The sequence below is a fragment of the Triturus cristatus genome, chromosome 12 (assembly GCF_964204655.1).
Source record: "Triturus cristatus chromosome 12, aTriCri1.1, whole genome shotgun sequence".
Taxonomy (NCBI): domain Eukaryota; kingdom Metazoa; phylum Chordata; class Amphibia; order Caudata; family Salamandridae; genus Triturus; species Triturus cristatus.
The window spans coordinates 756,909,476-756,934,505 of record NC_140595.1 but is presented as its reverse complement, the minus strand read 5'-3'; the positions used below and the strand labels follow the sequence as shown (position 1 = coordinate 756,934,505).

The window sequence follows — 25,030 nt, the reverse complement described above, 5'->3', positions numbered from 1 at the left end:
CGTGACCATCTGCAGGACAGACAATTAGCGCCTGTCATCACTCCAAGGCTCCCCATGTGTTGCTATCTTTTCATCTGCAAACCGATCCTTTCTGCCCCTTCCTTGTTTGGCTTCTTACCTTCCCACTTCTCTTTTTTCATTCGCGCTCCTCATTTGCCGCATGTTTCTGCAGTCCTATCGCAGGGACCTTACTGTAGTTTGTACCACCGCCATTTGCACCTTGGCCACTGTGGTGTGGTGCTACCGGGGCCTCTCGGGGTGTTGGCGCATTATATATTGACGCGCTGGGAATAACTTATGCCACGCATGTAGTGTGGTTGGAGAACTACGCCCCCGAGTGGGCGGCTCCCTTTTATTTGATCCCCGCAGACCACGCCTGGCCCGCGGATGCAGTGGAGTGGTCTGGTAACCACTAGACCGTGAAACACTACATCCCTATCCAACTTGGTCAATGAAACAAAACAACACAACTCAAACAGTTCAACCACACAGGTGGTGGTACTTGCGTGTCTTCTACATGCAGCATCCGGATGTTCTCAGCAGGCAAAGTCCTTCAGACGCTGACTTGGGCGAGGGTTCGGTCTAAGACTATACTGTTGCGGAGAACCCCGCAGCCGCGGACTGGTGGGAGGTCTGCTCTCTGGGGCCGGGCTGGACAGTGGCACGGTGATGGTCTCCGTGGTCTCTGGTGTTTGAATGGATGTACCGTCTGGTGGCCCCTCGGTGTGCCTCCCGGGGTGTTCTGTGGGTACTTCCTTGAAGTGGAGAAGTGTGGCTCACTGGTTAGAGGAGGCAGACCTGGAAGCAGAGGTCAGCCCGGGACCAGGGTTCAATTCCCGGCTCGGCTGGGTCTTGGGTCCATAAATTGTCCATGGACTCGATAATTCTCGCTCCAGTGCATACTCGATTCATGGGTTCACACTCTGCGACTCTGGGCAATAGCTTGCTTAATCTCCACAATCGCCCCTCGCGGCGGGATGCCTGGCTTTCACCTTGTGGATGCCCTGCTTGGTTATCTCACAGGGGAATACCAGGACGGGTTCCCTAAGCAAGCGCTTAGAGACCGGTTGGTGATTTGCGCTATATAAATATCTGTACATTTACATTTACATGACACATTTCGGTACACCTCCTCTCCTCCTCTTTGGGCGGTTATCATGGTCCTGCGGTTTGCGGTGACTGTCCAGGTCCCTGGTTCGTAGTTCGTTTTGAATTTTCCTCCAGGGCGACGGTCCCGCAGGAGGACGGTGGCCCCCATGTGGAGTGTCCTCAGTGTGGCCCGGCGACGGAGGCTTACTTGTTGGTTTCGGCAGACTCTCAGGTCTTGCGCATCCTCTGCCTCAAACGGGGGTGGTGACCACCCCGGGCAGGTGGGAAGCAGATCTCTCCTTGGGCCATGAAGCATCAGTGCCCATGGACTCCTCTGGGTGGTGCAGTGTGGTGAGCTCCGGTATTCCCGCAAGAATTCATGGAGCCGCTTCTCCGGGTCCACTTGTTCCACTCCCGCTATGCGAAATATATTGTTTAGCGTGCGCATAAAGCGTTCAACATCGCCATTGGCTTGTGGCTACTGAGGGGGTTATTAGTCGGTGATATATTCCTCTTTGTGAGTGGCAAACTCGGCTCCCTGAAATGGTGGTCCATTGTCGCTGCGAATCTCGTGGGGGAACCCGAACATGGCAAATACTTTTTCTAGGATGGGCCCACGTGGTTGAACGCTGTGGATGCCACTGGCTCTACAATGGGGTATTTCGAGAATGCATCCACGAGCACCAGCGAGTGTTTACCTCTGGGGAAACTCCTGAAGTCTATGCTTACCCTGGACCAAGGGACGGTGCAAGCGACTTCGGTGATCCCCAGAGCCGGTCTTTCTAGGCCGCTGGTCATCTGGCACGACGGGCAACGCCGGACATATTCCTCCACCATCTTTTCTAGTTCCGGGAACCAAGCTTTCTCCCTCATTCTTGCTTTCATTTTGGCTATTCCTTGATGCCCTCCATGGGCAAACTGTGTCGCTCTGTGTCTCAGAGCTCGCGGTATCACCAGCCTGGGCCCTCTGAGCAGGACCCCATCGCTTGTGGCGCTGAGTTCGTTTCGTATCTGCTACATCTTTGTCAGGTGTTTACGCTCTTCCGGACTCCAGGAGTTAGCTTGCCGTAGGTAGTTTGTCCACGACCCTTCCTGGACTGCTTTCAGAGTCTTGTTATATACCGCATCTGTGGTGGCCGCTTCTTTGACATCCTCCAGGGTCATGTTCAGGGGACAGGCCGCCGTGGATACTAGGTGAACGTAGTGCTCTACGTCTTCGGTGTCCTCCTGTGCCTCGATCGGAACGGGGTTTCTGGACAGGAAGTCTGCGGGGTTTTTGACTCCTGGCCGGTATAACACCTCCATTTCGTACGGTTGCAGCTGGACTGCCCATCCTCGATGCGCGGAGGGGGGTGAGGCGCCGTCCCTTTGAAGAGTGGAACGAGGGGTTGATGGTCAGTGACCATTGTGAACGGTTGCCCTTTTAGGTATAGATGGAAGTGGTTGCAAGCCCACTTGATGGCCAACGCTTCTCGCTCGATTTGAGCGTATCTTGTTTCTGTGGGTGTCAGGGACTTACTGGCGAATGATAGCGCTGCCCAGTGACCCGGTTCGTGTTCTTGGGCCAGCACAGCGCCGAGCCCTACTGGGCTTGCGTCCACGAGTACTTCCGTTCGTTTTGTTGGATCAAAGTATGCCAGTGTGGCTTCTCCCAGAAGGGCATCCTTTATTCCTTGGAACGCCTCTTCTTCTTCTTTCTGTCCCCATTGCCACTTTGCTTCTGCTCTTGTGAGGGCCCGCAGGGGATCCGCTCGGGTGGCTAGTCCTGAGATGAATCTCCCGCAGTACGTTGCCATGCCTAGAAAGCTACGCACTTCCGTCGGTGTTGTCGGCGCGGGCGCGTCCTTGATGGCCTGTGATTTCCTTGGGTCTACTTGGATGCCTTCTTGGTTGAACACGTACCCAAAAAATTCAAGGGACGGCTGGAAGAACTGGCACTTGTCCTTGTGTAGGGTCTCCCCGTGTTCTCTCAGGCATGTTAGCGTGTTGCGGAGATGTTTGTAGTGAGCCGCGGCCGTCGCTGAGTGGATTAAAATATCGTCGCTGATGTTTAGCACACCGGGTAAACCTGATAGCATTTCCCGTATCGTATTTTGGAACACTTCAGCCGCGGAAGATATTCCGAAGTTGTGTCTTTTGTATCTTCATAACCCGAGCTGAATGTGGTGATGTAACAGCTTTCCTTTGATAATGGGAGCTGGTTGTATCCTGCATTCATGTCGATCTTTGAGAACCATTTGGACCCGTTCACATCGGCGATGATATCATCCATCGTTGGCGTGATGTGACGTTCCCTTCGTATGGCTTTATACGGCAGCCTCATATCGACACAGAGGCGTATGGCTCCTGGCTGCTTTGGCTTTTCCGCGATAACCATTGGGGACACCCAGGGCGTTGGTCCCGACAGTTTTTCAATGACTCCTTGCTTTTCCAGATTCTCTAGCTCTTTTAACACCAGTGGCCGCAGGTGGAATGGGACTCTCCTGTGTCGCAAAGCACTGGGACTGTTTTGTTGATGTTTGACAGGGTCGCACCTGAAGCGTCCGAGCCCTTGGAACAGTTCAGGAAATTGACTGAGTAGCTCCTCTACTTGGTGAGTCTGGATTCTTCTTGCAAAAGAAATTAGTCCAAGGTCCTCTGCAGTGTGGCTGCTCAGTAGGGTGTCCGCCTCCCTGTCGATGACGTGAATTGTCGTTGTTACTTCAAGGTCGTCTGCCTTGATGGGAACTATAATCTTTCCTTTTAACGGGAGGGGGGTGTCCGCTCCATAGGCGTAGATTCTGGTTTTGGATGGCTAAACTGGAGGGCATTGCCATAGACGGCGATACTGCTGAAGGCCCATAACATTAACTGTTGCACCAGTGTCGATGACTGCTTTTATTTCCGTCCCTGCCACGTGAATCATGCACGTTGGCTGAGGCCTGCGGCGTTGTTTGAATTCCCGCGCGAATGAGATCAGGTACGCCTCTCCATCATCATCGTCTGAAGAGTCTTCACTCGGTTCTTGGTAACTCCTGCCTTTCCTTTTCGTGTCTTCCGGTGGCGTCAACTCTGTCACCGACAGTTGTCGTACTGCCCTTGTCAGGGATCTTCGGTTCCAGAACTCGCGACCCCTGGTGCGCCTTCGGCATACGGAGGCGAAGTGGTTGGGTATCCCGCAGTTGGTGCACGTTTTCCCTTGCGCGGGGCAGTCTTTCGCGGCATGTGGTTCATGTCCACAGTATCGGCACCTTGGCCTGGCCATTTCCGGCTTTGGACTCCTGAACGAGTCCCCTTTTAGCTTGGTTCGGAGGGCGTCTGCACGTTCTGTTTTAATATTGTCGGACCGTCCCTGGGGTTTGATTAGCGCTTGGTCCATCTCGTTTGCTCTGGCTGCTGGCTATTCGGTTGGCGCAGGATGAGCCCTCTCAACGTCTTGTCCCGACACCCCTGGATCAGTTGTGCACGGATCTCCTTTGGCTGGTCATCTTCCGTGCACGTGCTGGCGAGCTCATGAAGCCGGGCATAGAATATGTCCATTGACTCTCCCGCTCTCTGCCGGGCTTGGCGCAATTTGAACCGTTCGAAATCTGGGTTCAACTGTGGGTCAAAATGGGCGTCGAGCGCGGCCACCGCTGCGTTATGGTCAGCCGCTGCTTCTGTGTTGGGCAGGTGCTTGAATAGTTTGAAGATTTCGTCTCCCGCGTAATGCACGAGCAGGGATCTTTTTACTGGTTCATCTGTCTCCCGGGTTGCGATAAAGTAGTTATTGAGCCGTTCTATCCAGATTTTCCATCGGGGAGAGGCTGTCGCGGGGTCCTCCAGTTCACTGAATGGGGACTCCTGATGCCGCATGTTGGAATGGCGCATGGGCCGGTCCGCCGCTTGGCCTGGTGCTGCCGCCTGGTAGTTGTCTCCCATGGCGCTTAGTGTCAGCAGCTAACTTGTCCCACTGGGGCAGGTGATTTGCTCCTCACTTGCCTGATGGCTGTATTAGAGGTGATAGCACAGAGTGAATGGCCAGGCCTCTTGCTGTGTAAATATGTGTTGCTGTGGGCCTGTTGGAGTAGAGGCGGCAGTGGCTCTTCAGGGTGTGTTCTGTGGGCATATGTGCTTGTCAGCAGCTCCCCTGGTAACCAAATCACTATGTAGGGCCTTATGCAGGGGCTGGTTTTGGCCCTGTACTCGCTATTAGAGTGTCTATTTCCCTTTTTGCTGGCCTTATATGCAGCTCTCTTGTTTGTTGTGCTGGCTGCCCACGAGGGGTGAGCACGTGAGATCGCACTCACCGTGTTCCCCCTTGCTGCCTGTTGTGATGCGGCCCGGCCGGGTGCACTCCGCTGGGCCTGGCGCACGTGTGCACGCACGCGCACCGATCGGGGTGTTGGCGCGTTATATATTGCAGCGCCGGGAATAACTTATGCCACGCGTGTAGTGTGGTTGGAGAACTACGCCCCCGAGTGGGCGGCTCCTTTTATTTGATCCCCGCAGGCCACGCCTGGCCCGCGGATGCAGTGGAGCGGTCTGGTAACAACTAGACCGCAAAATACTACAGCCACGTCACAGATAAGGTGTTAAATCTACCACAACATTTCAGAGGGCGCGCCTTTTGTTCAGTGTTGCCCATTTCACCTCCGTTTTTCATCACTCTGTGCCAGTTGCACCCCATTTCACCAGCTGCGGGGGTGAGTTCACTATGTGTGGCCTGAGACTCGTGAAATATTTTGCGCCGCTTTAAGTTTTTGAAAACGCAGCCAGTGCAAGGAATGTGTACACCACAGGTATAACTTTTAATGTAGAATTATGTTTAGTTAGCCTGGAAAATGTATTGTTGAGCGAACTTATGTACGGCGGTGACAGACAAAAATAACACAATTAACTGCACATAGCGCTGTCCACCGTTTGTTTGTTTGGTATCTAGGCACTGATATGTATATTACTACCCAACTCCGTGTTACTCATTTTTTTTCTACCTCTGAAGGATGAAAGACCGTATTTGTAGCCTGTTATTGTTGTTATTATTATTATTATTATTATTATTATTATTTTGAGATTTGTATAACGCTAGCTAGACCCAAAGGTATTATAGCGCTTTACACGTTATATGATCACGTTTTTACTCTACAGTGGAATCATTAGCTCACTTAGCTCTTTCACCAGCTTCCAAGCTGAGAAATAAATCGCCTAGCTCTACAAACGTGCCTCAAAGAAGGATGCTAGTGTCTCCAGGCACTTCTGAATGAATGGGCATTGTGTTCTGTAGCATACTAAGATGGCCCCAGCTCCTTTAAAAAAAAACGCCTTGTCTGCTACTTTGGTCGAAATACTCCGAATCCCACATCTCGTTTCAAAATAGTACCGAACCAGCGCTGGGGCGCAGTAATCCAAAGTGCAACAGGTGCAGTGGCACCAGGAGCCGACTGCATCCCTTCCACGGCTGATTTGTATTTATTTTTAACTACCGCACCATCCACCATGGGAATGGGGGCTGGCTCTTTTTTTAACTTGCACTAGGGCCCAGGTCACCCTTGTTAGTCCGCGGAATCACTGGTGACCCTAGCTTCACATGTTCTAGTTTCAAGGATGAGCTTTGATCATTCTCTTGGTGACTGGCTTTTTGCATAGTAGTTGAATGAAGGGGTGTTAGACTTACTGCTGCCTTGTAGGTGTGGTTTTTCCTGGCCTCTTTTTGTGATTACAAACAGCTCGACCCATGTGCACTGACAGCACCTGCAGTATACAGGAGACACCCTTGGCCGAGTAGCTATGGTGTTGGAAAACTACCATCAGGTAGGAGAGATTTTCCATGCCTCATGAAAGAACGCCCTTCTAAAATAAAAAAAATGGCACTTGAGAATGGAAAGTTTTGTTTTTTGTTGTTTTTTAAAAATAAATCCTGCACAGTTCCGAGTTTAGAGATGCACAAAAAAACTCTTGGTAAGCACCTTAGAACCTGTGTATAACGTGACAAAGTGATGCTCTCCCACCTGATATATAGTTAAATGTCAATAGTGTTAGCTGTGTGTAGAGCTGTTAGTTGATGGCATTGAGAAAGAAGCTGTTTTAAAGAAATTACATTAAGTGTAAGGCCCTTCAGATTGTGTGTTTTTGGTCCTCGGAGGCTCCTGAGACTCCTTGGTTGCCCTTCTCCCACCCTCATCCCTGCGTCCTTCACTGGAATGTTTACCAGGTGAATAGTTCCTTGACTTCTTTCATAGACCTATTCTTGGGCGACTCTTGCTAGAGCACACTTGGAAAATAGCCTTTAATAGCAGATAGTGGCAGTATGGTACTTTTATTGGATGAGCCCATCACTGAGCTATGCTTTCTGTTTTCAAAGATGCCTTCTTCACCAATGACTTGGAGGATTGTTGGGAGTGACAGTGCACGTTATGTTTTAGAGATATCTTCATGCCTTGGTCTTAAGGATTCAGTCACAGGCTATGGTCAGATTTCTAATGGAGTAAGATATCCGTAGTGTGGGTGTTGTCAACATGTGAGATTTCATGTGTGTATTTGGTATTGTGCTACTGTTAGTAGTGTCTGGTGTATGTTTTCTCACGGCTTTACTAATTTGAATACATTTAGGAAAATTGGATTGTGCATTATCCAGCTTGAAATATGTATCTCCGGCAATTGGGAGTTTGGTTTCTTGCCCATAGTAACTCTTTAACCAGGGTTTTGGATTAATGTTGTGTTATGGAGTGGCATGTTGCTTGTGAAGCTCATGGGTGTTGTGAGCTTGGTAAAAACCAACTCGATGGCACCTCTGACAAGTTGTGAGTGTATATGTAAGGGTTGCTTTTGTGCTGACGGAAGATGTGTGCAAAGCGAACACCAGCTCTTTCTCCCCTCCGCAGTACTTGTGTGCAACCCCATTCAACCTGCTTTGTTTATTACCAAGAATTCTGTTGTGAGCTCATTAATAATCCAAGCCCATGTGGAATATCTGTGCTGTCTTGGGTGGCAGTTCAGAGTGCTGGTTACGTGTTGTGTTGAATATTTGGGGAGTGGTTGCTTAAAGGGGACGTCTTGTTGGTGCTCTATGTTAGTTGCATTAGAACTATTCTGGCTAATGTTTCTTGTTAGATGGAGTAGCTAGAGGTGTGTTGATTTTCGCTGGATGTCGAATTGTCCTGTGTGCAAGTTTCTAGACCAAAAATAGGGGTCAATCAACTAATTTAGTTGGGAGCATGCACAAGGCAGGGATTCTGAAAAATATACTTATATCAGATGACAAAAAACAGGGGCTGTGCGATCCATTAAAGGTGGGGATAGTGTCTACTGCTGAGCTACTCCCACCCCCCCAATACCAAGATAACAATTAAAAGACCTATATACTCCTAGATTACATAAAGTGGCATACTCCTGCCCTTTTAACTGTTCCTTCCATACGGAGCCCAGTGTAAAATGCTTTGACACCAACTGCTTGACTGCAGCTATAAAGCACACACTAGCCTGGTGAAAGGCTTTTGGCACTATATGACACCCTTTTTAATGTCTCTTAGGAGACAGAAGGGTACATTATCTGACCATTGCAGCATCGTAGAAGGGTCATCATGACTCTGTAGCAGTGGCAGCTCCAATGGGAGGAGGGGGCCGCGTGCGCGGGGAAAATATTATTCAAAACAAGCATTAAAAATGCAATAGGTCTCTCCTTTCATTAAGGTAAAGCCATTTGCTTTGCTATAGAATACCATTAGCAAAGCAAATGGCTTTAACTTAATCAAAGGCGAGACCTATTGCATTTTCAATGCTTGTTTAGGACTTGTGCCCTGTCTATGACACATTCACTCATTGGCTTCACTCTCTCTCTCTCTTTAGCTGCACTCTCTTCTCCCTCCTCGACTGCACTCACCTGTACATACTCCTCAGTGCAGGCGGGCAACTAGAGCCAAATTTCGGGTATGGGGGGGGCTGAAAAATATATTTTGGCTAATTCTTCCAGCCATAGGCAGAGTGGCTCTAAGAAGTGGTGAAAACACAACAAAAGCCTCATTAACAAGTAAATGGTCTTTTAAAGACCAGTGAAGTACTCGGGTGCAGCTGCAATTAGACGGTCACCAGCCCGCGTAGCTGTCTCAGCCCGGGCTGACATACACAAGGGGGAAGGGGGGGGGGGCGGCTGAAGCCTGTTGAGCCCAATGGGTGTTGCGCGCCTGCCTCAGTGGCACACACACTCGTTAGCGGCACACTACCCGCTAGGCCTGTGTTCTCTCCTTGGGTGCACATGCTCTCTCTTAGGCGGCATGCTCTCTCGTCTGTGTGTTCTCTCCCTTCATTGAAGTGTTCTTGCTTTCTAGCACACGACACACCCGGAAAGGCAAAGGATCGCTGCTCATTTCGAAAACGAAAGCTGTTGGGAATGGATGTAGGTTTACATTTCATAGAGTAAGTGACAGGGTTTACAGTTAGCCCACACGGGACATCATCTTCGGAGGGTGCTGTGGGAAGTTGCTAGTTCTTGTCAGTAGGTTGTCAGAGAGGCAGCCTTTTTGGCTGTCGGAGCAAGCCTTTGGACGTGGCGCTGACATACCTTGCTAGGTAGGCCATGAATGTTAATGTCCCAGAGTGGCTCTCACTGAATATGAATGGGCATGTGTGTTTTATATGTTGGTGTAGATGTCAGTAGAAGGGCTCCACGCTGTATAGCCTAGCATCCTACACACGGGCGTCTGTCTGATGTTCCTTTCTGCTGGGAGACTACGTGGGCGGATTCTACGTCCTCAAACGTGCAGGCTTCTGTGATTGGCTCACTCGGTTTTCTCTTTGCCTTCACTTCCTGTATCCTCCCTTCTCTCCCCTCTCTCCACCGTATTTCTCCTTCACCCTCTCGCCTTTTTGTCACCTCCTCTCTTCCAATACTTCTTCACTCGGTCCTCTCTTCTTTACTTCTGTATCATGTCCTGTGACTAACGTCTCCCTCCATCTTTCCCTTTTCATTCCCCCGGCCCTTACAGCAATCTTACTCCAATTCTCACATCATTCTCCTACCTTGCTGCTTTCCAAAACTGACCTTTCTTCTTTTCTTTTTTACTCCAGTTTCACATTAATTTTGCAGTCTTGCTTCAGACAACTTTAGCTGGTTGTCTCGGACAGCATTGCATACTGTGCAACATAGTATCTGTGGGTCAGCCCCTCGCTCGTGATTGCTCTAGACTGTCTTGGTTCCTGTTCTTTATTGGATGGTTCTCCTCCCTAGTCTTCTGTTTGTCCTGGCTCCAAGTATTTCCTCTTTACCCTCTTGAATAGGCTCAGTTTTATCCTTCCACTACTGAAGTCATGGAACTATTGTTGGGGGTTGATTTCTCATTGATCTCTCAATGGGAGTGCATGTCCTGCTCCTTCCTCCGGCTCCTTTGGATCTAGAGCACATTTGTCCACTTTCCTTGCTCCTCCAATCTCTCTGACCCCATCTGTCTCCTCCCTCCGAGTACAGTGCTGTCTCTGTGCTCTTTCACTTTCCCCTCTATGCTCACCCCGGTGTGAGGAAGACTTTGAGCACCCCTCGTGTCTCTCCGTAGATGAGGATGGAGATGCTCTTGACTCCTCTGCGGTATACGGGCAGTGGACTTGGTGATGCTATTGGCCGTTGTCCTACAGCATTTTCCTGTTCCTCTTGGAGCCCCACACTTTCTCACCCTCGCACTCCTACCACTGCCCCTCTACAACCACTCCACTCCTGTTCCAAGCTGGACGCCACTATTTGCTTTGCCAATGCCAGATGAATTTAAAAATGCACCAGCAAAGTCAATACTGGTGGCCAACCGTCTTGAAAGGCTATTTCTTACATTTAAGATGGCCACCAGATTGCGGGATGCAATGTGGTGGCCATCTTTAAATCATAGAAAATGTTTCATACTTTCAAGATGGTTGCCATGAGACAAGGCAACGCAATACAGCAGCCATGTTGAAAGTAAGACTTATCCAGGACTACTTTTACTCTCTTCTTTTTGTTAGCCTGTCCTCCCAACTGCTCTCTCTCAGCTCACTCGCCTCTATCTTGTAGTTTGTCCTCACCATGGTTGTATCACTAATTATCCACCACTTGGAGAACTCTAACATCCTCTCAGGCTCCTCAGTGAGGTAATTTCCATGTACCTGTCTGGTATCGCGTGCTCCTCACTCCTGTTTTTTCTGGTTATCTGATCATTCTTCCAGCGCTGAATCTTACTCCTCTCTCCCTGTGCCAGTCAGCTGGCATCTATTTTCACTTCCTCTGCCTCGTTTCCTAGCAGCTAGTTTCTATGCCACTCGTGATCCGCCCAGCCATGTTTTGCCTCTGCCAGGTGCTGGAAGAATGTCATCGACCTGCAGCACCCATTCCAGTTTTCCTCCTTTTTTCCACCCCACTCTTAAAAATTCTGCAGTCTGTCAAAGTCAGTTACTAGGACAGTCCTGATCATTGACCCTGGAAGTGGGCCAGTGTCTAGCCATCCAAGGAGTTAAGGATACAGTGGTTGCAGGTAACTCCAGGGGAAAAGACAATCTACCCCCCTATGAGGTGGACCGTGTGGTCCTCAAAGCAATGGGTAATTACCAGGCCATCATTAATTCTGAGTCTTTTTATCCCAATTAATCTTCATTTTACCACAGAATTTCACCCAGTTATTTGTAGGTGAAAAGAAATAGCTCTGTGATGTTCTAGCTAATTTCATAATTCCAATGGGCTGGTAACGTCTGTTATTGGCTTCATCACAATTCAGGGGCCGATTCCGATCTGGGTCGGAAAGCTCTCTGACCGAGCCGGATCCGGAGTGTTTCCCGACTGACCCAGAGTCTTGCAGTCCGACCGAGCGAGTATGATGTGGCCGCATGCTGCCGAACTCTGTTCAGTCAGACTCCCATAGAAGTCAATGGAAGCCGGTCGTACGACGCGTACATGGGCACCCATTGACTGAATTGGTACGTCTCGCACAAGGGTGCCCCCTACAGTGGGTACGCGTCGATGCCATCTGCATCGTTCATGCCTGTGTTGGGGAGACCCGTGGCTCTCCCCCTGTGTCCCAGTTGTAAGGCTGCGGGTGATAAGGGGTCCGACGCGGACCCCAAAGGCAACTACCCGACGTTTTGCGAGCCGGAAACTTCGGCTCGCACCGGCTGTCCGACGCGTGCATAGTACTGGCTCCGTCGTAAATCGCATCCATTGCACGGTGCTGTTTACTTACGGACAAGACATACGGAGCGGTTCGGACCCGGAAATGACTCGGTCGGTTAATTTCACGTTGCTCGCATTGTACTTGCTCGCTCGTACAGCTGTAAGAGTCGGGCGGAAAACACGTGTACGGCTTGTACTTTTTCTGGCCGGATCGCATTCGGTGCCCTTCCGAGCGAGATCGGAATCGGCCCCTCAGTGTCCAATCATGGTTGAGGGCCATAATATTAACAATTCATCTCAAGCCATATTTGTTCGTGAACCTGGTACATGGTGCCAAGTACAAAATAAAGAAATGCTTCTTTAGACACAAGTGTTGTGTCACCATGTCTCTGATCTATCACTGTTGGTTTTCTTTTTATTCTGGTGTCTTTCAAACCCTTTGCCCCTCTTGTTCTTAGACCCAGAATCTCTGGCGCTAGCCTCTTCTGTTATGGTGCTTCTTGTTGCTAGTGGAGAGGGAGACAGGCCTATCCCATATCACCTTCAGGATCAGGTGTGAGATTGGTCAAGCACAGGTCCCGGGCTTAATGACTGACTGTCTTTGTACACTGAATTTACAAGTACCAGAGAATCCAGGGCAAGTGTGCCTAGAGTGCCACAGCACCTCCGCGAATTTCTATAGTCTCCAGCTTGCTTTTGTCAGTTTCCCCTCTTCTCCCCTGTATTTACTCTCATCCCTACCTCTTTCCCTTCTCCCAGCTTATAGTTTCTCTTGCATTTGCAGGGTTTCGACGGAAGGAGCTTCGTGGAAAGTTGGCAATTGGCATCACTGCCAACTTCATAAACAGACACACGGCAACAGAGGTGAAGGTGGCAGAGATCAGCGGAGTCGCCCGTATTTACAACCAGAAGTTCTTTAAGAATCTTCTCAAAGATACAGGTCAGAGTCTGATTAACTTCTTTTTTTTTTTTTTTTGTACCATCAACCCTTTCCAGTTCTGGACATCACTCAGTCCTGAAAGAGGCCCCATACATTATACATGTTGCAGAGTGTGCACTGCTCCCCAGCCTACACAACAAAGGGTTTAGAATGCTTGATGGGTGTTAAGTCCACTGACACATCACTGGCACAAGATGGACTCTGCTGGGGCACACTTCCCTTTCATACATGCACCAGACATCACTCGGAGGGGTAGTGCATGACAGACAGACGGACCCCACTTACCTCTCGAGGGTCAGCAGCAGTTCAAGTGTCCCTCAAATACATACAGCATGTACAACCCCATAGCATCGGTTCAGGTTTCCTCATATACGTGGAGATACGTTGCGTCAGCAACAGAATAGCAGCATTGCCTTCCATGCAGGACTAGCGCATGAAATGCTGGATAAGTGCACTACATATGCACATAGTAAGCATGGCCTATGGGAATAGGGGCCAGCCTGCCTACTATTCCTAACGGCGACCGCTGCGTTAATCTTGTCAGGGCAGTCCACAGTTTTACAATGCTTTTTGTTTTTGGGGAGTCCTTTGGGGTGGTTTCTGGCTGCTGTTGAAACGATGGATTTAGGCCCAGATCTCTGTACTTGGGTGAATGTATGACATTGTTCTGCATTCTGTCCATCAACTGTTGTTTTTGCATTTGTCACCCCGAGTGGGACGGGTATGCTTAGACGTGAGTCCTGTGCTCGCCATGCCACTGGAATCAAGCTATCCTGGCTGAAGAGGGGTGAAACCCCGAAACCGGTCCTAGGAGGCCTGTTTCCAGTCAAGGGAGGACCTGGCTTGGCAGTTCGGGCTGGACTGTTCCCATGAGGCACAGGGTCAAGAGTGATTTGCATATGGCTGGGTTCAAACTGGAATGGCATGGTGAGCAAAAAAACTATGGATTTAGGCCCAGATCTCTGTACTGGGATGAATGTATGACACTGTTCTGCTTTCTAGCCATCAACTGTTGTTTTTGCTGTTGATATTTGCCACTGCTTCTGGGGTGAGCAAAAGGCTGTCGATGGGATTTTGGGATCAGCACTGGTGTGTTTCTGGTGTGCTTCTCTTCTTTGAACTGACCACCTGTCTCCCTCACTCAGGAATCGACCTGGAGAACATTGTATACTACAAGGATGACACTCACTACTTTGTAATGACAGCCAAGAAGCAGAGCCTGCTGAAGATGGGGGTCATCCTGCAGGTGAGGACTAGGCGATGGGATTCACCAGTCTCCACATGACTTCATGATTGATGGAAGTTAGCCAAGTCACCAATATACTGCCAAAAGGTCCTTTATGGCTGAGACTCCTCGCTCACTCAGGGACCACAGGAACGGACGCTCATTGTGAAGACCGCTTGGTTTTTAACTCCTTCGTGTAGTGCATTACCTTTGGGCCATAGTTTCTGAAACTAACCGCTTACTCCGAGTTTGTCGTTCTTAGATACGGGGGGAGCCCTTCCCTTGGGGTCCTTCCCTTGGGGTCCTTCCCTTGGGGTCCTTCCCTTGGGGTCCTTCCCTTGGAGCCCTTCCCTTGGAGTCCTTCCCGTGGAGTCCTTCCCGTGGAGTCCTTCCCTTGGAGTCCTTCCCTTGGAGTCCTTCCCGTGGAGTCCTTCCCGTGGAGTCCTTCCCTTGGAGCCCTTCCCTTGGGGTCCTTCCCTTGGGGTCCTTCCCTTGGAGTCCCCCTTCCCTTGGAGCCCTTCCCTTGGAGCCCTTCCCTTGGAGCCCTTCCCTTAGAGTCCTGGGCCAGCCAGGTGTTTCTGGGAGTGTCCATTGTAGAATCTGTCATTTAACCTTGGAGTACGTGACTCTCTAGATAGAGCGAACTGATCTCCCAAAGAAGTGATGGTGACTGAATATTCAAATACAACATAGCATAGGAGCAGCAACAGGAACAACCCATAGCTGGTCTCGCATCACACTAATCGTCAACAGACGTACAATGTCCACTTAACCTGCACATAAACACCAGGCTGCTTATCTGTTCTTTCTTAGCATTAACCTTTTTAATTAGGGCAAGTAATGATTGCATTCTGCTAGTCCTGCAGCTGCCGCAAACGCTGTTACTCAGTCCAAAGTATACCCCTGTGCACACTTCGTGTGTGTACTTTGCATGTTTGCAGAAACGCAGTGTGCATGGGCTCAAGTACAGTTCGCCTTCTGACCCTGTGCCCCACTGTTTAAACATCTTGCTTTGATCCAAAGGAGCCCACGTGATGCAACACCCTGTCCCATGCGAGGGAATTCACAGGCTTTGAACCACTGGAACCATTTGGTCTTTCACTGCCCGCTAGCCAGTAGTCCCAGTTGTAAAATGGCATTTTTTAAGAGCATCATCCCTTTAAGGGTTCCCACAGCAAAGCCTAGCCTCCTTTGAAAGGGCGGCTCCGAATAATCCATTCAGGTTCCATAAATGAAGAGCCGGCTTTGGGTCTCTGGCTCTGCATCACGTGCTGATCTCCAGGTACACTCTGTTTCAACTGCCTATCCAAGGGCTTCCATGTGCAAGGGTTTTCTTGTGCATCTAATGACGTATTATAACTTGCCATTCATTACTATGGCTGAATCTCCTTTTCTTGCTTAACCTCTCTCCCTAGGACCTGCCGGACACAGACAGCCTTCTGTCTTCAGCCAATGTGGACTCTGAGGCCCTGTTCAAGTATGCGCGGGATGCCGCTAACTTCTCTACGGGTAACCAGCTGCCGCAGATGGAGTTTGCATTGAACCACCAGCAGCGGCCGGATGTGGACATGTTCGACTTTACCTGCATGTACCGAGCGGAAAACGCTGCCCTGGTACGGGAGCGGCGTGGAGCCCGGCTACTGATTGGGCTGGTTGGCGACTGCCTGGTGGAGGTACGTGTCGTCTGGAGACTAATTAATGCTGCTTAGAAAGGACAGAGTAAATGTACATTTTGAATAGGCAGGTTCTGAAAGCCCCTATCCCCAGATGATGACGGGGTTATTTAGTTCCATTACAGATCAGTAAGGCGGGTTATTACTGATGCATAACACAAGACCGACTGAGTAATGGGGAAAACGAGAAATGTTTCAGCTAGTCCAAACCTCTGTAAGGCCAGCATAGCTGGGCAGAGTTCAACTTTGCTTTAGCCCTACAGAATTTCTGTATGGCCTTTCCCATTTGATTGCAGGACAGTTTGTCTGTATGTCAAAGCGAGCATGTCTTACTTTATAAACAAAAGTTTTTGTGTCAAATTGGTATTTGTCATTGTATATATTTTGGCAATTCTTCTGAAAGGTGATATGAATTATTCCCTGCCGTTTGAGGGCCTAGCACCTTTCAGGGTGTGCGATGGCCTCAGATGAAGTATTCATCCTAGGTGAATGTTGTTGGAAGTGACGGGGGTAATTCAGGCTTTAGTCCTGGGCTGAGTCTTTCTTTTATCTCTAATACCATGCCTTGATACATGTATGTGTGCGTGCATGCGCTTAAAGCGTTAGTTTGGTGACGGTAATCCAAAAGATGCGTATGCCCCTTTCCTCCACTTGCATCTCTATCAAGGTTGTAAGCATGTATACTGATCCTGTCTGCAAGGTGTCCAGCTGGACCCACCTGGCATAAACCCTCCATTTCTATCTGGAGTTGCAGATGCTTCTTATTTGAATTCTGGGGAAAGAGGGTGGGCTGCTGAATGTGTTGTAGAAACCCAGCTATTTGAAAATAAACTTATAATAGGCTGTTCAGGCAGGAGACTTGGAAAGATGGACGGGCACATATAAAACCAGATTTGAGGTTGAATCTCATCTCGGTCATTTTGTTTTAAATGTATAGTAGTGAAAGTCAGGGTGGATGTGAGGCCTATCTTTTTCATCGTGGGCAACTCCAATGAAATAACCAGGCCGGTGCCAAGTACCCTAGATGTTCTTGGCTCTCCAGGCGTAGACATTCCGTTTATGTTTACCCTAGAGTACGGTAGGGATTACAAACTCTGAAGTAGATCACACGCTAAAAAACACAAATTCAATCTGCAGCCACTGCGTGTCTTCAATGAAGGTTAAAACCAGGGCCAATGGAATTGTCCGGGCGCAGAGTTTTTAGCATAATTATGGATCAATTAATTAACCCATCATCTGCTGCATAATCTGCAGATTTCACCAAAAAAAGTAGTTTCTAGCTCAAACGGTTCAAATGTTACTAAAAGTGCAGTGACGCATATTCCTGTGCAGTGAAAGGCCTTTGCAAGCGTTGATTGGTCACCTTTTTGTTGCTTATTTCTATATTTGGGTGTTAAACTGGTACTAATGAGGGGCATCATATACCCAGACACTGTTAACAAGTGTAAAAATGAGAAAATAGTGGAGTAATACTATCACAAAATGTGCTGCATTTCGCTGCATAATTTGGAGTTTCTTGTTGCTTAATTTAGTCATCCCTGCCACGTCACCTGACCCTCCCCTGAAGGCCCCGATTAAAACCCATTTCCGGCTAAGATAGAGCAGCAGTTAAAAATATGACACCACTCAAAAACCGTAAGGTGCTAGCATCTTCTGGGGCTTATATATGACTCCAAATGGTCTATAGCTTTTCTCAGTAGAAGATCAATTTTCAATATTATTGGCCCATGCCAACTAATTGGGGAGCCTTGGATTCAACTGGGAAGCTTCAGGACTCCTTCGTTGTACTACAATATCTACAAAGTGTCAGCCAGTGGGACAAGTGTGCCAGACTAAATAAATTTGTAAAATCTTTTCCACAAGACAATATAGCCTGACCTCTCCCTCTTTTCAATGGACTTTAAGTATAAGTTCTGCACTGGACAGACCAGTGGCTGTAAGCCTTTGCTGCTGAGTATCCAGAGAAAAACAACAAACATCCACTTGCTCCAAAAAATCCCAACCCCACCAAGAAGGCTCCACCCAAATAAAGTAAATGCTGGAGTTTCAGGGGGCCAAAAGTCTTGGTGTCCAGTTCAGACCGGTGTCTGCAACATTGGTATGCGGCAGACGCAGCCGGTGAGGAAGGGGCCAGCGCACTGGTTTGCGGCCTCACCGCTGCCGAGAACTCCTGGGAGTTTGGGACTTCAACGAGAGACTCAGTTGACCATGGAGCTGGCTATACACCCTGCGGAACCACATTTACCTAGTAATCTCCCTCCGAACATACTGGGGATTGTTTTTTTCTGAAAACACAGAGCATTTTTATGCAATAAATAACAGCACATAAATGCATTCTTGAACATCCTGCAGTATTGAATTCCCGTAGCCGGAACCAGGACTTCATGGATGGCGCACACCTGCTCCACCTTGCGAGACCCCTGTCGCGACTTCGGGGGCCAGGACTCCTATCACCTAGCTACTGGAAATGCAGCAGGTACGAACCTTTTCAAGTAGCTTGAAAATGGCCGCCTGGTGAGAAGTTCTGATTGGGAGCTCCCTGGCCTTTTGGCTTCAATCCCCTGGAAGCTACCCCCCTTCTTGGACCCCCCTCTCGCACCTGGGCTTAGATTTCACTGTTCTCATTGCACCAACTCCCACATTTTAAGTTTTACTTCTTCAGATTAATCCGCGTTCATCATCCTGACATCTGACACCGAGCAATATGCCCGATGCCCTGTGGAGCTGCTTACACAGCCATAGAGGAGATCAGCCCTGGTTCACCCCCTTGGCCGTCACCTACCCAGCCGGCCACTGGGCACTGTTCTCCCCGTCTCCACGCTGTGTCCCCTCTCCACCTCCCCCCCGACGAATTAGTGTAACTTTGCTTCTTTTTCTTATTGTTTTACTATGCTCTTGTAATGGATGAAATTTGTAACTTGTAGCGCACAGATCCTCATGTAAAGCGCTCTGATACCTCCGGGTCTAGCCAGCGCTATATAAAACTTGTCAAATAAAATAAATAAATAAAGTGGTCCTCAGGGTCCTGTATTCTCAGACCAGGGGGGACATGTGACGTTTTTGGATAACTGTTGCATCCTAACTGGTTTGAATGTATTTCACTGAGGATAATGAGTGTTAATAGGTTAGCAGTCACTATGATGTCTTATGGAGGTACCAAACTGTAGAGCCCTTTATCTGAAATGACCATAGCCAAGATCTTGGGTGACGGTGCACTCATGGCCCTGGGGCATCCAATAGACGCCAACGCTTTCCCAGATTAAAGAGTGCCGGGGGCATGATGAGAATGCTCATAACATCTGGGCCTACAAACTGGAATTCTAAGTGTACACGACAAGCTCACCAGTGATGATGCAGGAAAGGGTTTTCTGCAGCGCTTTAGCCCTGCAATGCATGCCTGTGCTTTTTATCTTTGTCTTGTTTCCACGACAGCTGCACCGTACGGGTTTTAAGACTCCTGAGTGATGCCAGCCCGTTTATGCTCCCTCTGTACAGGTCCCTGAGATAACTGGGCATGTACAGAAATTCCAGCAGTGAACACTGCCCCTTTTCCCCTTCCTGCAGACCAGACCAGCTCCTCTTGTTCCACTATTCACAGCAAAAGTGTCTCCAGGAATCCAGGGTTGGATGGCCAGAGTAGAAAGACAGCAGCCCACCAGAGGCTCTCTCTCTGGAAATGCACCTTTTTTGGATTGAAATTCAGAGACTGTTTCTACTGCAACTGTTCAGGCAGCAAAGGGGTATTTTGAAAACTTGGTTAGTGAAAAGAAAAAAGATTGGGAGATGTGTAATCTGGAAGTTTTGATGGGGTCAGTCAAATGCTCAGATGACTTGAGCATATGGTAAATGGTGGCCCATGGGATTTGAGTTACGCCTGCTCTCCCGAGCAACGCTTCATTCTCGCAGTGCCCGCTTTTTACTTGTATTTACGGAATGTGATGGAGACGGATGCTTACTCTAATACTTGCCACTTGTCTCGCTCCCTGTCGTGTCTGATGACGGGCTTATTTACATCAGAGTAGGTATATTCTGTGTTGAAATCGTCATAAGCAGGTAGGGAAACGGGCATTGAGAAAGTTCTCTTTATTGTTCCTATGCTGAGAGCTTGGGTTCTTACTTTCTTGACAAATTAATGTTGTCTTATCTCAAGAAAATGTTCGGGCTATTGTGGCTGGGCACCGAACCAGCTCTGGTCTATAAGAGAGGATCTCGCAGCTGCTAAGGAGATCGCCGTGCGATGAAGTTAATGGGCTCATCCTGAAAACAGAAAAGTGCTCCTTAGGCCACAAAAGACAGGATTACTGATCTATGCTCTGATTTCACCTTTTCAGGCTGGTTACCAGCAAGGGGTAACCATGATCTACTAGGTATTCAGAAGCAAGACCGGTTCCTTTATGTGTATTGTTTGTCAACTTAAAAATCAGCCATCAAAGGGATCTATAATGGCACCTTTGCTTGAGATGAATCCGGTGACTTATTCATTTGTTAATGTTATTTGTAAAGCACAGGTGCACTCCAAAGGAGTTTATTGGCTCTGTAGGTAAGATCAGCTAGTGATGCAGCGTGGAATCCAAAATCCTCCCTTCGTCACAGACCAAAGATCTCATTACCACATTCAATCAATACATTCACTGGTGGGGCCCATAACACGAACATTCATACTTCATCGGTCTGTTTTCTCTGGGAGATGATTATTCCAAACGCTGACATGAAAGGAATATCTTTGGCCTAAAGCAAATCACAAATTTACATTACTATATTTTAACTTATCCTAAACTAATCCTTCTAAATATCCCTTCCATGTGATGGGACGGATCTGTTAGTTGCGGGTTGTAGTGGACTTCTAATTCTCCCTTATACCTTCTTAATTGAACATTTCTCATAAATAAACAGCACCATTCATTTGAACAATTAATAATCAATTTTTATCTAGATTAATACGACCTGGAAAGAAATATTATGCAAATCACAATTGACCATATTTACCTATTCTGGCTAAAAGTCGTTCTCTTAGTCAATCAGGTTGTCTCGCAGTACGCTACAGTCCCAACGAAGGGATAGGGACCATAGGACCGTACCCGTCAATCTATGCCCATTTAATTAGTTCAGTTCATCAGGAAATTGGGCAGCAATTCAGTCCGTCAAAGATTCAGGAAAACAGCTGTCCTGCAGTGTCACCGTCCTCTCCGTCAGCATAACGTCAGGAAATCAAGAAGGCGATCAAGAGCGACGACAAAACCTCTCTATTCTACCATAATTTATAGTAAAAATCACTTAAAAAAGTATCAAATATTGGGTTTGAGCTTCTCTGATTGGATAATCAGAGATCGTCTGACAGAGTTCACATGGATTATTGTCCCTTTCGTCATCAATCTTGTGGGTTCCGGTTTTAAGAGGCGTCTTATTGTTCTTCAGAAAATTTGGCTTGTTTCCCAGAGCGACCTTGGTGCGTACAGTCTGGTTAGGTCAAGATGAGGCCAATGTAGCTTGTGTTAGCGCAGGCGCACTTCGCCCAGAACCTCGTGGAGCGTTGTCAGTCATGTCAGATACAGGAGGCAGCCATCTTGTGGCAGGCCCAAATGGTCAACTTAAGCAAAGAAACACAAAAACTTAATTAATACATAGAAATGACTAATAAAATGTTATCCCCTGGCTAATACCCATATGTGTGTATATTTATCTAGCGAAAGCAACACTCAAAGCGGTTTATACTCCCTTAATAAAGCACAAATTACAAAAACATCACAAAAGCAACATATAACATGCAATATTCTAATTTCTCTAATATTATTATGCGTACTTAAATTAATTCACTTATTAATTAAGCCATGCCAATGCAAATCACACGTATAATTCATTAATAAGGTTGATTAATCCTTTTCATATCACACAATTAATATGATTATAATTACCTAATTATTCTAATTAGTATATCATGCAAATGGGGAGGGTATACAAAAATGTTTGTATTACCCGCTCCAGCACTAGCAGACTGTGAGACATTGATTGATTGAATGAATTGGATTAGGGTGGACAAAAGCAAGGATTTAATTAAATTTAGCAACTAAAACTCCTGAGGAAATTTCCAAAGGTGATTTGTTCTGGAGAAAAACACCCTGATCACTTAGTGCCCTATGACCCCATTTGGGTAATTGTGAGAGGGAAATTATTTGAAGTCAGCTTTGTGCCTAGATTTCAAGTTATGGGATGGAACATATTTATGAAATTTCTTGACCAGAAATCGTTGGCCAATGTCATGAAAGAGTTTGTACATTATGCAGGCTGCTTTAAAAATGAATCACTTATGCACTGATACCCAGTGCAGTTGGTGCACATGATCAGAGACCGAGCTATTTTGTTAAACACACGACTAGTTAAAGCATTCTGAATTTTCTGAAGGCAGGACAAGGTAGACGGAATTGTGTGTAATCAGTCCAAGAGTGCATAGTAGCACTGTCGACCATGATCAATTTCCTGTCATCAGTGAGGCGCTAAAGAGGTGCATACTGACACAAGTTCTTTTCTGTATTGACAGAACAGCTGCCTGCATTAACTGTTGCTTGAAATGTGTTTAGAACGGGCTTTGTAGCTGCCCCTTCATCCATTAAATTATTTAGATTATGTCGGAGTATTTAACTTTCACAATTATGCTAATGACGGACTTATTAAACTGCTTCCTTGCATTGCAATGCATGGGGAGTTAATTAACTTGGATTCCCCCATCATCCATCTGTACAGAAAGGGACATCTTTGGTTTTCCACTCAAACTATCTTTAACAGAAGGAGTTGGGGAACCAGATTTCATTCCCCATTATCCATCTCCACAGGGAGTGAAATCACTGTATTTCCGAGCATCCATCTTTACATTAAGTGCCATTATGGGTTTCCTGCCAAAACAACCTTTCAAAGAAAAGCCAGACAAGCGGACATCAGGCCCATAATCCATCTCCACAGGAATTAACATCACTGCATTTCCCACGATCCATCAGTACAAGAAGTTACATCACATTGCTTTCTCTGTACTTCAGTCAGTTCTTCAGGGTGTCCCACCAAAGGGCATGAACAGTAAAGGGCATTATCTTATTTGAGACGGTTAGAGCCAGGAAGGGCCTTAGGCCAGAACACTTATTCCACTGACACCGATATACTTATGTGGCTCACCCATAACCCTCATACTGCCAAACCCCTCAATCATACCGAGATCTAAATTATACAAACACTCACATAGCATCCTCAAAACAGAGACCCAACCTCGTACACATCCTTCTAACTACCACACTCCCTCAAACTACAGAACACACATTCCAACTCATGCTTATTAACGCTCACTCTGTAGTACTCCAGGCACCAGACATTGCAGACATCATAACCTATCACTATCTTGACCCCCTTTTTATTACAGAAACCTTGTCACCCCCCATATCCTCATACATCCTAGATGCCCGCTTTCCCACATGCTACAGCAGCCATCATGTGGACCGCGCATATAAGAAGGGAGGAGGTCTTGCTTTCATCCAGAAGTCTTGCTGGTCGAGCACCCTGGGCAAGTAAACGACACTGAACTCCATTGGACTCCGGACATGCCACTTCCTACTCTTGTAACTCAGATTGCCACCTTCCATCTCATCTACAGGCTTATCGGGAAGACTAAGGACTTAATTTATGAATTCTTTGATCTCCTTGCCACCTTATCCTTCCGACATACTCGCACCCTCCTTTTGAGCGGCTTCAACTTCCCTATCAACACAATTGTTTTTTTTTTAAAAAGCAACCTTATCAACACATTCAATATGGTGCAGCATGTTACCCATCCTACACACTCCAAAGGTAACATCCTCAACCCCATCGTCTTATCTCCAACAATCCAGTGGAAACCACGCATCCCCCTTCATTGGGCCTACCATCTTGCCATCCCTGTGTTACTCCACCCCTTCCAATCAACAAATTGAGGTCAAACCAAAGTAGAACACCAAACTTTCAGATCCTTCAAAGACATCTCCATTGACAAGCAAATGCTTTAACTCATATCTCGCCCTGGCAACACCACCATGAACACCAGCACCTTTCTAAATAACTTCAACACTTTTTTGGAAAACTGTGTGAACATCCTCAAGCCAAATAAACCACGCAAGTGCAAGCCAAAACTTTCAGCACACTGGTATAGTGAAGAACTTACTGATAATCAAATCTCTATCCACAGACTGTACCGAAAATGAAAAAAACACATTATGGACACATCTCATCACATCAGCTTAAGCAAAGTTTTATATCCGCACTATAAATTGTCTTCAACCGAAACAGAACTCTCTTCAAGACAAGCGCTGCATCAACCACCTGCCTGACCCTCCTAGCCAGAGAAGCGCAATTGCATGAACTTCTACAATGAAAATGTAAACATGATCTGGAAGCACACTGACCACACCAAGCCTGCTTCTCTTTTTACACTCACTCCTTCTCATATAAACCCACAATGGTCATCCTTCTAAGACCTATCTCTCTCCGTTCTCACCAACATACTCCACTCCCCGACAGCCGCTTCTTATGAGTTCATGTCTTACACTCATCCTTCATCAACACGGTCTCTGGGGAAGCTCTATCATCTGAACTCACCATTGACAATGCCTTCTTCACCCAAGGCATCTTCCAGCGGTTCTCAAGATAGGCCAGAAACCCCTCTCCTAAAGAAACCAACACTAAGCCTTTATGACCTTGCTAGCTTGTGGTCCATTGCTCACTTACCCTTCATCTGAAAAAGTTGTCAACTTTCAACTCCAAGATCACATGCATACTAACCATCTCCAACACGACTAAAAATATGACTTCAGATCACACTGCAGCGTGGAGACTGCTACCTTGCACATCATATACACCCTCCTGGCCACAGATTATGATACCCTCTGGGTCTTGATGCTGCTGGACCTCAGCTGCCTTCGACACGATTGACCATTCCACACTCATACGCACTATGGAGTTTCGAATGGTATTGCTGGTTAATCTCCTAAAGTAGTTCTCCTACCTTTTCATCA

The 25,030-nt window shown here is 47.5% G+C and overlaps 1 protein-coding gene across 3 annotated transcripts in view; it reads left to right on the top strand.

The window, feature by feature from the left end:
• The window catches only part of MICAL1 (microtubule associated monooxygenase, calponin and LIM domain containing 1), a 398,198-nt gene that overhangs the window by 170,261 nt on the left and 202,907 nt on the right, over window positions 1–25,030 (top strand). For all 3 annotated transcript variants that reach the window (XM_085639238.1, XM_085639240.1, XM_085639239.1), the window contains exons 6-8: window positions 12,951–13,106; window positions 14,252–14,352; window positions 15,747–16,004. In XM_085639238.1, coding sequence (XP_085495364.1) covers window positions 12,951–13,106; window positions 14,252–14,352; window positions 15,747–16,004 — 515 coding nt within the window. The remainder of the gene's footprint in view (window positions 1–12,950; window positions 13,107–14,251; window positions 14,353–15,746; window positions 16,005–25,030) is intronic.